The sequence below is a fragment of the Erinaceus europaeus genome, chromosome 7 (assembly GCF_950295315.1).
Source record: "Erinaceus europaeus chromosome 7, mEriEur2.1, whole genome shotgun sequence".
NCBI classification, from domain to species: Eukaryota; Metazoa; Chordata; class Mammalia; order Eulipotyphla; family Erinaceidae; genus Erinaceus; species Erinaceus europaeus.
This window is the reverse complement of record NC_080168.1, coordinates 5075474-5090077: the sequence shown is the minus strand read 5'-3', so window position 1 is coordinate 5090077 and position 14604 is coordinate 5075474. Positions and strand designations below refer to the sequence as shown.

General features: G+C 47.6%; 1 protein-coding gene across 1 annotated transcript; it reads left to right on the top strand.

The window, feature by feature from the left end:
• The first annotated feature begins 402 nt into the window (after window positions 1-402).
• LOC132539367 (RING finger protein 225) lies at window positions 403-1784 on the top strand. Its single transcript, XM_060193660.1, has one exon. It carries the CDS (start codon window positions 416-418, stop codon window positions 1247-1249), a length of 834 nt encoding a protein of 277 aa, XP_060049643.1. The 5' UTR covers window positions 403-415; the 3' UTR covers window positions 1250-1784.
• Window positions 1785-14604: the final 12820 nt, after the last annotated feature.

The window sequence follows — 14604 nt, the reverse complement described above, 5'->3', positions numbered from 1 at the left end:
AAAAGGAGGGGGTCGAGGGAGAGAGGGAGAGGAGAGCGAGAAGGACCCAGCAGGACCAGGTTTCGCAGAAGCACCGTGTGTGTGCGCGCGCCCGCGCGCCCGCGTAAGCAGCCGCACCCCAAATCTCCTGCGCGCACCGCCGCACAACTCCAATTCCAAATCCACTAGAAACTGTTACTCCAAGAGGCCGGCCGAGCAGCCGCGGGGAGGGCTGGGAGGTGCAGGAAGGCGCACCAGGGACCCGGCGGGGCTGGGAGGGGCGGAGAGGGACCCAGGCGCCCGCGCCCTAGGGGAGCCTCCGCCGCGCCCCCGCCCGGCCCAGCCCGGGAGCCGCCCCCGCCCCACAGCCCAGGCGCCTCCCCGCCGAGGCTGGAGCTGCCGCCGCGCCCCGAGGCGGGCCAGGCCGTGCCGCGCCATGGCAGCGCCGGGCAGCGCCAGCGGAGGGGGCGAGGGCGGCGGCGAGCGCAGCCCGGCCGGGGGCACAGGGGGAACGGGGGATGCGGGGAGAGCCGGGGGGGTCCCCTGGGCGGCCGCGCTGGAGGACTATGAGTGTAAGATCTGCTACAACTACTTCGACGCGGACCGCCGCGCGCCCCGGCTGCTGGCCTGCCTGCACACCTTCTGCCAGGAGTGCCTGAACCAGCTGCAGCTCCGTGACGCCAGTGCCACCAACGCCGCCACCCCGCCGGGCGCCATCGCCTGCCCCGTGTGCCGCCACCGCACCGCGCTGCCCGCCAGCCGCGTGCACGGCCTGCCCTGCAACACCAAGCTCGCCGACGGCTGCCCGCCGCCCACCGACCGGCTCCCCCAGCCGCCCCCCGCGCCCCCAGCCGCCCCCGCGCCTCCCGCGCCCCGCGCCCGCCTGCGCGCCCCCGGCGCCCCCGCCCCCTGCCAGGACTGTAAACGCGCTGCGCTCACCGCCGGCTGCGTGTGCGTGGTCTTCTCCTTCCTCTCCATGGTGGTGCTGCTCTTCACCGGCCTCATCTTCATCAATCACTACGGGGGCGCGGGGGGCCCCGGGGGTGCGGCCCCCGCGGCGGCCGGCTCACCCGTACCCTCGCCCTCGCCCGTGGGGCCCATCTGCCTGTCGGTGGCCAGCGTCCTGGCGCTCTTCTCCGTGGTGGTCACCTGGGTCATCTGCTGGCTCAAGTACCGGCCCGAGGGTGCGGGCGCGGCGGGGGCCGGAGGGGGCGTTGGCCCCAGGGTGCGGGCGGCGGCTGGGGGAGGTCCGCGGAGGAGCGGAGCGTAGCGGGAGCGCACGCCGGGCTGCCCCGAGGTAGGGCCCTTGTGTAAGCTGGGCGCCCGGCTCGGTGCAATCCTCCTCCGGGCTCCCTGCGTCCCCAGAGGGGCGCGTCCGAGACCAGGGCCTTGGTTCCTCACTCTCTCCTTCCCGGGAGCCGCAGGGGGCGAGGTGCGGGGGATAGTCCAGTCCCCGCGGACTGCGTGGGGCAGCCTCAGCTTCCTCCACCTCCCCTGGGGAGGGAATCCCGCCGCCCTGCCTGCGGGCCGGAAAGCTGGTCCCTGGCGGCCTTGACCTTGGAATCTTCACCTGCACCCGTTGTCAGAGGACTTCGGCTGGACAGAGCGAGGCTGAGAACCACGTGCAAGAGAGAGACAGGTCCTGCGCCTTCCCCGCGCCTCTGGGGAATGACTGAGCCTCAGTACCGAGGGCGAGGGACGCTGCCCCCAGGCAGGCGAGGCTGTGCTGGGGGTGGGGGGGGGGGTGCGGACCTCGCTTCGCGGGGCTGCGGGAAGAGCCACCCAGCAGGTGCGTTGAGAGCGCACGCGCCGGGCACTGGGTGCTGTCGCCTGTGCCACCGCCTGGGGACCGCGCAAAGCCCAGGAGGCCCATCTGTCTCGGAGACCTGTGGTTTTACTCACCGTGTCGGCACCCAGAAGTCATTCCATCTCCTAGAACTGGATTCGGAGCTTTAAGAGTCCGGTCTTCCTTCTCCAAAACTGACTGAATGTTGCCCCCGCCTGGAAGATATTGAAAGCTATTCACTCAGAATAGAAACTGTAGACTTCTTCCACCCCGCCGTCCTTAATTTCATTTTTTTAAAAAAATATTTTATTTTCGACTATATAAATCTGCATTGAAAGTTCCAGGAAAGTGGTTTCCACAAGCAGTGCTATTTCTCCTTGACTTCTAGTCCAAATACATTTCGAAATTAGAAGCAGAGAAAAAAAGGCGTGCTGGTAATTGAGTCACGGTTTTATAATGTGAAATAGCTAGTGACTTCCGGATTATCTGATGATAGAAAATAATGCCCAAAGACGAAATTGGCAAGCCTTAACTGACAAGTTTTTCTGCCTTTGATTACAAATACATATTATACTCATTAGAAAACCATTCTTTCAGACTGAACTCTGGCTATTGTTGGAAAGCATTGAAGTATCCACATCTGGTCATATTGGATTTTTAGAAAGAATACAGTATATATCTGATTTTGTAGGTAAAAAATGAGTTGGGATTAGAAGTTACAGGAGAATAAGATGCCTTTGTAATGGAAAAAAAAACTGTCCTAAATACATTTTATATGAAAACATGCTTTATTCCATATTTTGAAATTTGGAATAAGACAAAGTTTTCATGCCTAAATATCACAGGAATTCTTGGGGGTATGCTGTTACTTCTCATATATTTATACAAGCTGACTGCATGATATTCCAATATTATTCTATTCACTGAACTTGAATGAAGTATGTGTATCTCTTACAAGATTGAAGTGATTTATTGACTGTTGGTAAGTGGTTGGCTGCAGTTAAGTAATTGTGAAATGAAGTGTTTTATGTCTGCATTGTCTGAATAAAAACGAAGTATTTCTAGAAAAAAAATGTCCAAGACATTTCTTTCTTTGGGGAATTATGCCAAGTTATTTGTGTGATACTTCTCATCCTAAGGTAGGCATCAACATCTGAGTATTAATTTCACATTTTGAACAGCATTGAGCTGGAATGAGCCACACTTGAGGCTGCTTATATAGGGCGAGTCTAACAGTATTCCCCCTCCCCCAGTGAGATGTCGTGTTCCATGTTCTGGTGGGAGATGTAAAAGGCTTCCACTGCTGCAACAGTCACTGAAGCCCAACTCTGCTTTTCTAGGTTCACTGTCATTTTCTGAAAAAAAAAAATTCCACTTTCCTAGTACTAAGAGGCTGGCAGTATAGTTATCTAAATCCTATCAGCACTGAGCTATCTCCCTGCAGCAAGAATCACATTTCAGAAGCTCCTTTAGCTTATGTATGCCTCCAAAAGTAACTTTTGTTGCTATTATGTTCATTTGCATCTTTTATTCTTCCCTCAGTCCAATGTTAAGATTCTGTTTGCAATCCCAACCGGTTCATTGTACAAGTGTGTGTATGTGTGTGCAGAAGCACGTGTGCAGTTGTCTCTATGTGTAAGTATATGATATATATATAACACATATATATATATATCAGTAACAGAATAGACCTTGAGAATGTAGCTTTGTGTACACGCATGCATGCACACGTGTTTGTTATTTCACTCTTTAAGTTGGCGGCCCGGAAACCTGTCTAGTTACTTGGGGACCAGCTTGCTTCTTACTGAGTTTATTTATGCTCCACACCACTGTCATACACTAACTTCTTATTCATAAATGAGAAAGGCATCTTCTAACCGCTTCCGTCACAGTATAAGCCACCTTTTCCTCCTCTCATGTGTCGCAGGTGTAATTTTTTTTAGATTTTTTAAAAGCTTTATTTGTATTTATTCATTTACTATTGGATAGAGACAGAGAGAAATTGAGAGGGGGTGGGGTAAATAGAGAAGGAAAGAGACACACCTGCAGCTCTGCTTCCCCACTCATGAAGCTTCCCCCCTGCAGGTGGGGACTGGTGGCTTGAACCTGGGTCCTTGTTCACTGTAGTGTGAGCGCTTAACCAGATGAGGCACTCACTGCCTGGCCTCGTGTAAGTGTAAATTTCTTGTAATGAGACAGTAGAGTTTAAAGATTTTAAAAACCGAATTGATACAGTTAGTAAGAAGTTGAGTGCATGCACATGTAAAACTTCCTTTTCCCCAAGTGACTTTGTTTCTTGCTAACTTTGTACTTTCTTATCAGGAATTTATTGGCAGGATGAGATGATGAAAAACACTTGCCTGGTTTCTAGTGGTTTTCTAGCATTTATTTGCCCCCCTCACTACCACCCCCCCATTCCACAGATGTGATGGGACCAATCCCACCCACACCGTGAGGAAAGTGCTGGCATATGAGCACCTTAGACAAAGTAACAGATTGAATGATCCTGGGTTATCTGCAGATAACCCAGGTAGAGTGCTTTACCCACTTCCTTTAGAGCTCTCCATCTCCTTGGAAGAGTTTGCTTCAAACCTGGACTTATCTCCAGCTCTTGAATGTGAAGTACTAGTAAAGTCACACACAAAAATCAAATCAAATCAAGTCAGACTTGGTCTGATCTGCACACCCACTGAGGAGTCCATGGCCCCTCTGGCCCAGAGCCTGACTAGATTCTGGAGCTGTGGGGTAGAGTTATTCTTGTACTTCTGTAAAGTTGAACTGCAAACACAAGAAATTTATGTCACAGGCAATGAGTTAAATGCTCTTCTGATTGCAGTAAGATTTGGTGAGCAGTGACCTCATGTAGCCCCATGTAAGAAGGACTTTGGTTCGAGGTATGCAGATCTGCAACTGCACCCAAGAGATATGAGTTGAAATAGTCTCTCTCTCTCTTTTAAAAATTTATTTACTTATTATTGGATAGACACAGAGAGAAATTGAGAGAGGAGGGGAAGACAGAAAGTGAAAAGAGACACACACCTGCAGCCCTGCTTCACAACTCATGAAGCTTTCCCCCTACAGGTGGGGACCAGGGGCTTGAACCTGGGTCCTTGTACACTGTAATATGTGTGCTTAACCAGGTGCGCCACCTCCTGGCCCTTAGTCTGTTCTTTCTTAGGGGAGGAAAAAAAAAAAGACCTTGATAAGTCTTTATATATATATATATATATATATATATTTTTTTTTTTATTCCCTTTTGTTGCCCTTGTTTTATTGTTGTAGTCGTCGTTGTTGGATAGGACAGAGAGAAATGGAGAGAGGGAGGGGAAGACAGAGAGGAGGAGAGAAAGACAGACACCTGCAGACCTGCTTCACCACCTGTGAAGCGACTCCCCTGCAGGTGGGGAGCCGGGGTTCAAACCGGGATCCTTATGCCGATCCTTGTGCTTTGCGCCACCTGCGCTTAGCCCGCTGCGCTACAGCCCGACTCCCCTTGATAAGTCTTTTAACCTCTTTAAGCCTCAGGTACTCATTTACAAAAGGTGAGTAAATATTCTTTTGAGCTTGCTCAATGGGAAACTAGAGAGACTGTTAAACAACTTGGTCCTCCACCCTCATGGTCATTCAGCAACTCCTGAATCTTCTGAATCCTTGGGTAAACAGTCCCTTCCCCAGACTCCATAAGGATATTTGAAAGAAAACTCTCTCTTCTCTCTCTCTCTCTCTCTCTGGAAAACACTTCAAGTGTTGAGGAACATTAGTATTAACACAGCGAATCTTCAACTTCACTATATTCAGTCACTTCACGGAGATACTGGAGAGACTGAAGGATATTTGATCTCCACTTGTTCTTTTCTGCACTGTGACATTTCCAGGTCTGACTCCCTCTGGCTTCCACCTTAGAGAGAACGCCTGCACCAGCTGCTCCCACCCCCAAAGCTAGTAGCATGAGCAGACTGGAAAGGGCTTCCTGCCACTGCAGTGATATTTCTCATCACACTGAGGACATGGCTATTTCAGGTTCAGGTCTATGCCATTATTCGTTACTCTGCTTTATTCACTCTCCATTTTAAAATAAATTTATATAATAAATGTATAATAGCAGTAACCAGTTCATTATCCCACAACTCAACTCATCTTTAATCATTTATCTGCTTTCTGGCTAATGTGTAGATTTGACATTTCTACTTTGTAGTCAAAAATGGTTAAATTCTTATCCTGGACAGTGCACTGCACCCCTGCCAAAAAGGCGCTTATATTTCTCCTTTGAAATATGTTTTTACTGGATATGTTAGAATGTGAGTTTGAGATATGACTAATATTTATATGATAGTTCTGGAATGACTGTTAGATGTGACTGCAAATAGCTCTTAAAAGTTATATGAGTGGGGAGTTGGGCAGTAAAGCAGTGGGTTAAGCCCACATGACACAAAGCGCAAGGACCAGTGTAAGGATCCCAGTTCAATCCCCCGGCTCCCCACCTGCAGGGGAGTCCCTTCACAGGCTGTGAAGCAGGTCTGCAGGTGTCTGTCTTTCTCTCCCCCTCTCTGTCTTCCCCTCCTCTCTCCATTTCTCTCTGTCCTGTCCAACAATGACAACATCAATAACAACAACAATAATATCTACAACAATAAAAAACAAGGGCAACAAAAGGGAATACATAAATATTTTTTTAAAAGTTATGAGGGAAGAAAGTATGAAAGGAAATTTAGCATCTTTTCTTTGATGTCTTCTGATTGTCCAAGAACACCTGTGTAATATATACCATCAGCATTGTTCCTACCCATCAGTCAAATTTGAGACTTCTGTTCTCTTATGCAAAGCTAAAATATGCCAAGAGAAACAAGTTTGTCTGGATGAAAATTCACAATCATTCCTGATTATAAAATGCATTCAAGTCAGAGTTCTCAGTGTGCCATTTCCAAGAATATTCCTAGGAGCTCAGGAAGAATGTGCACACTTCCTTTAGAAAAAAAAAAGTTGTCTTTGCATGTGAAATTGGATTATCTTTGGTTTAGAAATACCACATCTCCAAGGGGTGGAAATGGGGGAATGTCAAAGTAAGAAGAAAGAGGGGAGAGAAAATATGCAGGAGAATATGTTTTCCCGGCTTCTAATATTACAAAAATACATCAGAAACCAGCAGAGAAAGTGTTTACCCCCTGCAAGAACAGAACATTCGTATTTCCACAGCTACTATTTCAGGACCCAGGATAACATATGTTTGACTCAGATCTCACAACACCAGGACAGTGGCAATAAAGAGTCTTCATTATATGCAAATAATGCATTTATCTGGTTTACATGTTTACTGTGTGTGCACTTGAAGATGTTCTGTAGAACCTGAGGAGAGGAGAACAAGACATTCAGGAGGAAGATGAGAGCCCAAAGAGAAGTACAGTTATTGCTTGGGAAGGAAACTGAGAACCAAGTATCCGTCCGTACAGTTCATTCTTATAAAATGCGTGTGTAGCAAATTTATGTGTTGACACGTGTTCCAGCATATGTTCTAAGACCCTACCCGCAGGTTGGAATTTTGCAGTGCCAGAAACACAAGTCCTGTGTTTAGTAGATCTGGGAGTGAGCCTGCAGATGGAACGTGTGTGTGTGTGTGTGTGTGTGTGTGTGTGTGTCCAGAGCACTGGTTAATTCTTGCTTAGGGTGATGCCAGGAATTGTATCTGCTACATACATTTTTTTAAATTTCTTTATTGGGGAATTAATGTTTTACATTTGACAGTAAATACAATAGTTTGTACATGCATAACATTTCCCAGTTTTCCATATAACAATACCACCCCACTAGGTCCTCTGTATACATATATATTTTTAAAGGCACTCCACATGCTTCCACAGGGCTGCTGGATTTGGGAAACTTCATATTTCAATATGCTTTTAAAAATTTTTTTAAAAATATTTTTATTTTATTTATTTATTCCCTTTTGTTGCCCTTGTTGTTTTATTGTTGTAGTCGTTGTTGTTGGATAGGACAGAGAGAAACGGAGAGAGGAGGGGAAGACAGAGAGGGGGAGAGAAAGATAGACACCTGCAGACCTGCTTCACCGCCTGTGAAGTGACTCCCCTGCAGGTGGGGACCCCGGGTTCGAACCGGGATCCTTATGCCGGTCCTTGTGCTTTGCGCCACCTGTGCTTAACCCGCTGCGCTACACCCCGACTCCCTCTATATGCTTTTTACTGAAAATGACATTTTTCCTAATCTCACTTTAATTAATGGACTAAATACCAGTTTTCTTTTGGAAGGGACACTATTATTTATTTATTTATTTATTTATTTATTTGGGAATTAATGACTTATAATAAATACATTTGGTGGGGAGTCGGGCTGTAACGCAGCGGGTTAAGTGCCCATGGTGCAAAACACAAGGACTGGCGTAAGGATCCAGGTTCAAGTCCTGGCTCCCCACCTGCAGGGGAGTCGCTTCACAGGCGGTGAAGCAGGTCTGCAGGTGTCTGTCTTTCTTTCCCCTTCTTTGTCTTCCTCTCCTCTCTCTGTTTCTCTCTGTCCTATCCAATAACGACAGCAACAATAATAGCTACAACAATAAAACAACAAGGGCAACAAAAGGGAATAAATAAATAAATAATAATAAAATAAATATTAAAAAATACATTTGTTGGTATATGTGTAAAATTTCTGTTTTCTGCAAAACAATTTCACCCGAAGCCTTGGTCTTCCTCCAGATCATGTGCCAGGACCTGAAAGCAACCCCCACCTCTAGAGTCCTTTACTTTGGTGCAATAAACACCAGTTTTCTTAGAAAGTGGGAGATGTTCAGCAATCCTTGGATGTAGTGAATGGCCATGGTTTGGATAAAGGAGGGTTATATGATCATTGCTCTAATCACTGACTTTCTCCTATTGATTTTGTATTCCCAGGAGAGTTAAATACATATGCAAGCCCCCATTTGCATTGTGGTGACCTCTCTCTGTGGGCAGGGTAACTGTTGCACCCGCTCCCACCCTCACCCCCACCCCCACCCCCAAGCAGGGCTCTTCTGCAGCCTGGTGACTTGAAGGTGGATTATGTTGATAACCAAGAAAGCTGTCAGGATTAAATGAACAGAATCTCTCTAGTGACAGCTGGAGGGGAATGTAAGCTTAGCTGCTGGCCTCCGGCAGGTATGGACAATCTGAACAGAGAGCTGTGTTTTAAAATATCGTTTAGGAGAGTTGTTCTAGAAGGAGGAGCAGGAGGTCAGGTCGTAGAGGAAGAGAAGAATAAGAAGGAGAGGGAGAGGGAGAGGGAGAGGGAGGAGAAGGAGAAGGAGAAGGAGAAGGAGAAGGAGGAGAAGGAGAAGGAGAAGGAGAGGAAGAGGAAGAAGAGGAGAAAGAACAAATATGAGAGGGAAGGAAGGGAGGGAGGAGTGGCTCTGGGTGCCAGGTGGTTGTGCCCCTGGTTGAGTGCACACATTACCAGGGGTAAGGACTGGGGCTCGAGTTCCCTTCCCCACCTGCAGCAGGGGTGCTTAGGGGAGTGGTGAAGGTGGTCTGCAGGTGTCTCTCTGTCTCTCTCCCTCTCTCTTTCCCCTTCCCCTCTCAATTTCTCTTTGTCCTATTTGGCCACAGGGAGCAGTGAATTTGTAGTGCAGGCATGCAGTCCCAGCGATAACCCTGGTGGCAAGAAAAAAAAAAGTAAAATAAACCTAAAAGATTTAAAAGGCAAGAGTGGCCCTTCGGTGTGCAAACTGATTGCACACTCTTGTCTCCTGGTGTGTGGATGTGCGTGCAGAGACCCAACTGCAGGTCTGTGGTGTGTTTTGGGGACTCAGCTTGACTTGACTACATTTGCAGGTCTGCGGGGACCTCAGGCTGTGGGGGCACACTGGAGATTTGGGGGCAGATAGAAGGTGACCCTGCTTACTCCCTCTGGAGCCAAAGGCGCTGCATGGGAATGCCAAAGGTTGGAAATACACCTCCCAGGACCTAGCCGTGTCCGCACCTTCTCAAGTGCCCCAGCTTCCCAGACCCCAGAGACAAAGAGACTCCCTGGATCTCTGGCTTCCATCACTCCTCAGACCTTAGCCCTGTCCCCACTGCCCAGCAACCTGTAGGTACAAGATTCGACCTGCAAGAAACAGAAACCACAAGGTGACTGTCACAAGCCCGCTGGCGGCTCTGAGGGGTGGGAGGTGGCAAGGAATGTAGTCAACCCGTGGGCTCCTCTCAGCTTATTTTGTTTGCTTTGTCATTCTGTGCAACCCTGGTGTTCAGCTACAGTTCTCCAGATATTACAACCACCACCACACCACCACCACACCACCCCCCCCCTTCGTGGTGTGTGGGTCTAAAGGGTATTGTCACTTGTCACTCAATGGAGTCTATGCCTCCCCAAAGCTCCACATTCATCTTTCCCCCTACGAAGGCAGAGAAGCCTTCCAAATCCTAGGTCAGAAAGACCAGAAAGACAGGGAGAGAGTCAGGTAGTAGCGCCTTGGGTTAAGTGCACATGGCGAGAAGTGAAAAGTGCAAGGACTGGTTTGATCCAGGCTCCCCACCTGCAGGGGAGTCGCTTCACAGACGGTGAAGCAGGTCTTCAGGTGTCTGTCTTTCTCTCCTCCTCTCTGTCTTCCCCTCCTCACTCCATTTCTCTCTGTCCTATCTAATAATGACGACAACAATAATAACTACAACAACAAGGGCAACAAAAAAGGGGAATATATATAGAAAGGGTGGTCTAGGAGGTGGTGCAATGGATAAAGCATTGGATTCTTAACCATGAGGTCCTGAGTTTGATCCCCCCAGCAGCACATACCAGAGTGATGTCTGGTTCTTTCTCACCTTCTATCTTTCTCATGAATAAATAAATAAATTCTTTTTTAAAAAAAAAAAGGCAGGAAAGAGCTACTTTATTCCTCCTCCTCCTCCTCCTCCTCCTCCTCCTTCTCGTCTTCCTCCTTTCCTCCTCTTCCTTCTCCTTCTGTTCCTTGAGCCCCTCACAAACCCATCTCCCCCAGTCTTTCAAAGATGCAAAAATGGTTAGTAGTCTGGATTTCCATTCGTTTCCCCGGATCCCCCCACCTTCCCCCGACACACACACACACACACACACACACACACACACACTCAGCTTCTTCCTTCACCTGCCAGCACTCCCAGATATCTAGATGTTTCTGTGATGTCCACAGAGTGCTCTAAGGAAGGCAGGAGGACTGGGATTCTCTCGGCAAATACTCACAAGCTGCTGACTGGGCAAAATTAGAGGCGCATGGATGAAGCTAACGAAATACAGACTAATGATTTCTCCCTGGGAGTAAGGGACAGAATTGTGATCAAAATGAGCAAAAATGCTAAAGGGCAGGATATCATTGTATGCATTTATTTAGTTTGAAGCCTTTTTAGATCTCTTTATATTTTTAAGAAAGGAGGAGAAGGGGAGAGAGAAAGAATGAGAACAGCAGTCTGACATATGTGATGCCAGAGGTCCAAACTTGGAGCTTCATGCTTGAGGGTCTAAGCCACTATGTTACCTCCCAGGCCACCATTATATGCATCAAAAGAAGAATCAGAAGAAGCAGAAGCAGAAGCAGAAGGAGGAGAAGGAGAAGAAGAAGGAGAAGAACTAAGGCAGGGTACATTTTTCAAATGAGTTTTCATCCAGGTGAGGTAGATCCATGCATTAGAGGCATTAGAAGCAATTCATTGAACATGATTTCAACTGGAACAAGGCAAACAGTGAGAGATGAAGTAGTCAGGTATCTCCCAGACCTTCTGCCTCCCAGGTCTGACCTGGCTGGCAGAATCATAGGACTTTCTCCTGAACAGGACTGACATTCCAACATTTTATGGGATTTAAATCCTAGCTCTGTCACTTCCTGGCAGTGTCATTCAGTGCAAGCTAATTAACCTATGGCTTTTAAAAATTCTTTTAAAATAATTTATGTATTTGCTTATTTGGGGAGAGGCAGAGAGAAATCAAGAGTGGAGCGGGGAGATAGAGAGACAGACAGAGAAATACCTGCAGACCTGCTTCACCACTTGTGAAGGTTTTCCCCTGCAGGTCTCTCTCAGGACAAATACCGGACTTATGTAGAATGTATGGCCTGATTTGGTAGGGGTGGGGAGCACTGCTCCGCTCTGGTTTATGGCGGTGGTAATGGTGGTGGGGAGATTGAACCTGGGACTTTGGAGCTTCAGGCATGAGAGTGCCTTTGCCTAACTATTATACTATTTACTCCCACCCTTAAATAAAAGCTTCTTTTTACTTGTTTGTTTGTTTGTTTGTTTAACAGAGAAGTATCTTCAGTTTCCCAGAAACCCTCCTCTCTATATATAATGTCCACAACTAGTTCTTCTTTTTAAAATTTTATATATTTTTTATTTTCCCTTTTGTTGCCCTTGTTTTTATTGTTGTTGTAGTTATTGTTGTTATTGCTACTGATGTCATCATTGTTAGGACAGAGAGAAATGGAGAGAGGAGGGGAAGACAGAGAGGGAGAGAGAAAGGCACCTGCAGACCTGCTTCACTGCTTGCTTGTGAAGCGACTTCCCTGAAGGTGGGGAGCCAGGGGCTCCAACGGGATACTTACACTGGTCCTTGCACTTTGTGCCACATGTGCTTAACCTGCTGTGCTACTGCCCGACTCCCTAGTTCTTCTTTTTTAATTTTTTAAAAATATTTATGTATTTTCCTTTTTGTTGCCCTTGTTTTGTTGTTGTTGTTGTTGTTGTAGTTATTATTGTTGTTGTTGATGTTGCTGTTGGATAGGACAGAGAGAAATGCAGAGAGGAGGGGAAGACAGAGAGGGGGAGAGAAAGACAGACACCTGTGAAGTGACCCCCCTCCAGGTGGGAAGACATGGGCTCAAACCCGGTATCCTTATGCCAGTCCTTGAGCTTTGCGCCACCTGCAATTAAAGTGCTACCGCCAGGCTCCCCACAAGTAGTTCTTTAGTTAAGAGCGCTTGTTCAAAGTATGACTTTATTGACACCCACCTTCACCCACCTTGAACTTCCGGCAACGGATAAACCCCAGGCAGCTCAACACTGATCCATTTGTTTTTGAATGAATTTGAAAAGCTGGGGAGTCAACCTTATGAACTATTCCTAAATCGTTGTGAAGAAAGGGTGTCTAGCACATGGATTATAACGACTGTATGTTCCTCCACCCCTCTCTCCTCCCTGTGTTTCTGCTCCTTTACAACATAGGCTACCTCCCATCTTACACACACAAACACACACCCAAAGCCCATGTGTTTTGGGACAGTAAACGGGACTCAGTTAACTTCTTCCAGAGCGAATCAATCTTTCAGATCATAGCCAGTCAATCACTGCTGTCTGGTTTGCCATTTACTTTGTTGACATCGATTATGACTCTTCTCATTGGGAATACGTCTGTCCTGGTGTTGCATTAGCATGTGATCACTCTCCCTCCCTCTCCCCCTTCCCCCTTCCAGTTCCCCTTTACCTCCTCCCCTCTCCCCCACTCCTTTTACATTTTGAAGCAATTGCTCTCTTTCCAGGAATTTTCATTTTCTTTATGTCTACCTTTAAATCTCCCCTTCTAAGAATGCACTCTTGTTTTCTTCTGTTTGTGTGTTCTGAGCTCAAAAAGCGTCTGTGATTTCCCCCTCTTAGGTGACCTGCACCCCAGGATCTACTCCTGCCCTCCCAGGTCATTCCCCACCCCCCACCCCCAAATGAACACACCATTTGCTGTCCTGAAAGTAGAGCATGGGGGCAGAGTTCAAGCCCCTACCCCCTTGGGAAATTTGACCGGTTCCTGAGGAACTAGGGATTATCATTTCTAATGGAAGGGGGCGGCTTTGATCACCCCATTGTAACAGGGCAGCCTGCTTTAGAAATGAAAAATTTGGGTGTGAAAATCTCACAGGAAATCCCTCTCCATGTGGAATCCCTCACCTCCTTGCTCCTCTGCCACAGCCCTGCAAGTTTCAGTATTTCTGGCCTGCTGAAGTGACTCCAGTGCCTGGTAACATTTTATTTCCTCAGTGGTTTTTATGATGAGAACCAATTCCTGTAACTGGGCAGAATCGTTTTTGCACAAGGTTACATCATCATAGGCTGCTGCTGTGGTCTCCTTTTCATCTGTGGGGGTCCTTGATGCCAAACCTCCAGGGGGAGAGGTCTTTCCAAAGCCCTGGGGTGAATAATCTGGACATTCTCTCCTGGCTGTGCCTTCTGATGTCTGTGCCACTTATGGCATAAAACCACCAGTAATATTTATTTATTTATTTATTTATTGCACGTTGAGACTCTGGGGAAGGCCTTTCTTCTCTTCCCCCTCCTCCTTTCCTATCACTCACATCTGCATTTCTAGCTCACTGACTTCTCAGGCCTGGAAATAACTTCCTCCTGCTTAGGGAAATGGAAATGGCAGCTCTAGGAAAGGAGAGAGCTTGATACCATGGAGCTGGCCATTCATTTCCCTGTAAATAAGAATGTAATTTCCAGGGCTGGTGGTACTACACCTAGTTGAGTGCACACATTGCATTGCATAAAGACTGAATTCAAGCCCCACCTAACCCAGTTCCCTTCTACAGGGGGAAAACATCACAAGCAATGAAGCAGGGCTATACTCTCTCTTTCTTTTTCCTTGTCTACCTTCCCTTCCCTCTCCATTTCTCTGTGTCCTGTCAAATTAAGAATTCATTAATTGGGAGTCAGGCGGTAGCGCAGTGGGTTAAGCACACGTGGCCCAAAGCGCAAGGACTGGCGTAAGGATCCTGGTTCAAGCCCCTGGCTCCCCACCTGCAGGGGAGTCGCTTCACAAGTGGTGAAGCAGGTCTGCAGGTGTCTATCTTTCTCTCCCCGTCTCTGTCTTCCCCTCCTTCCTGCATTTCTCTCTGTTCTATCTAACAA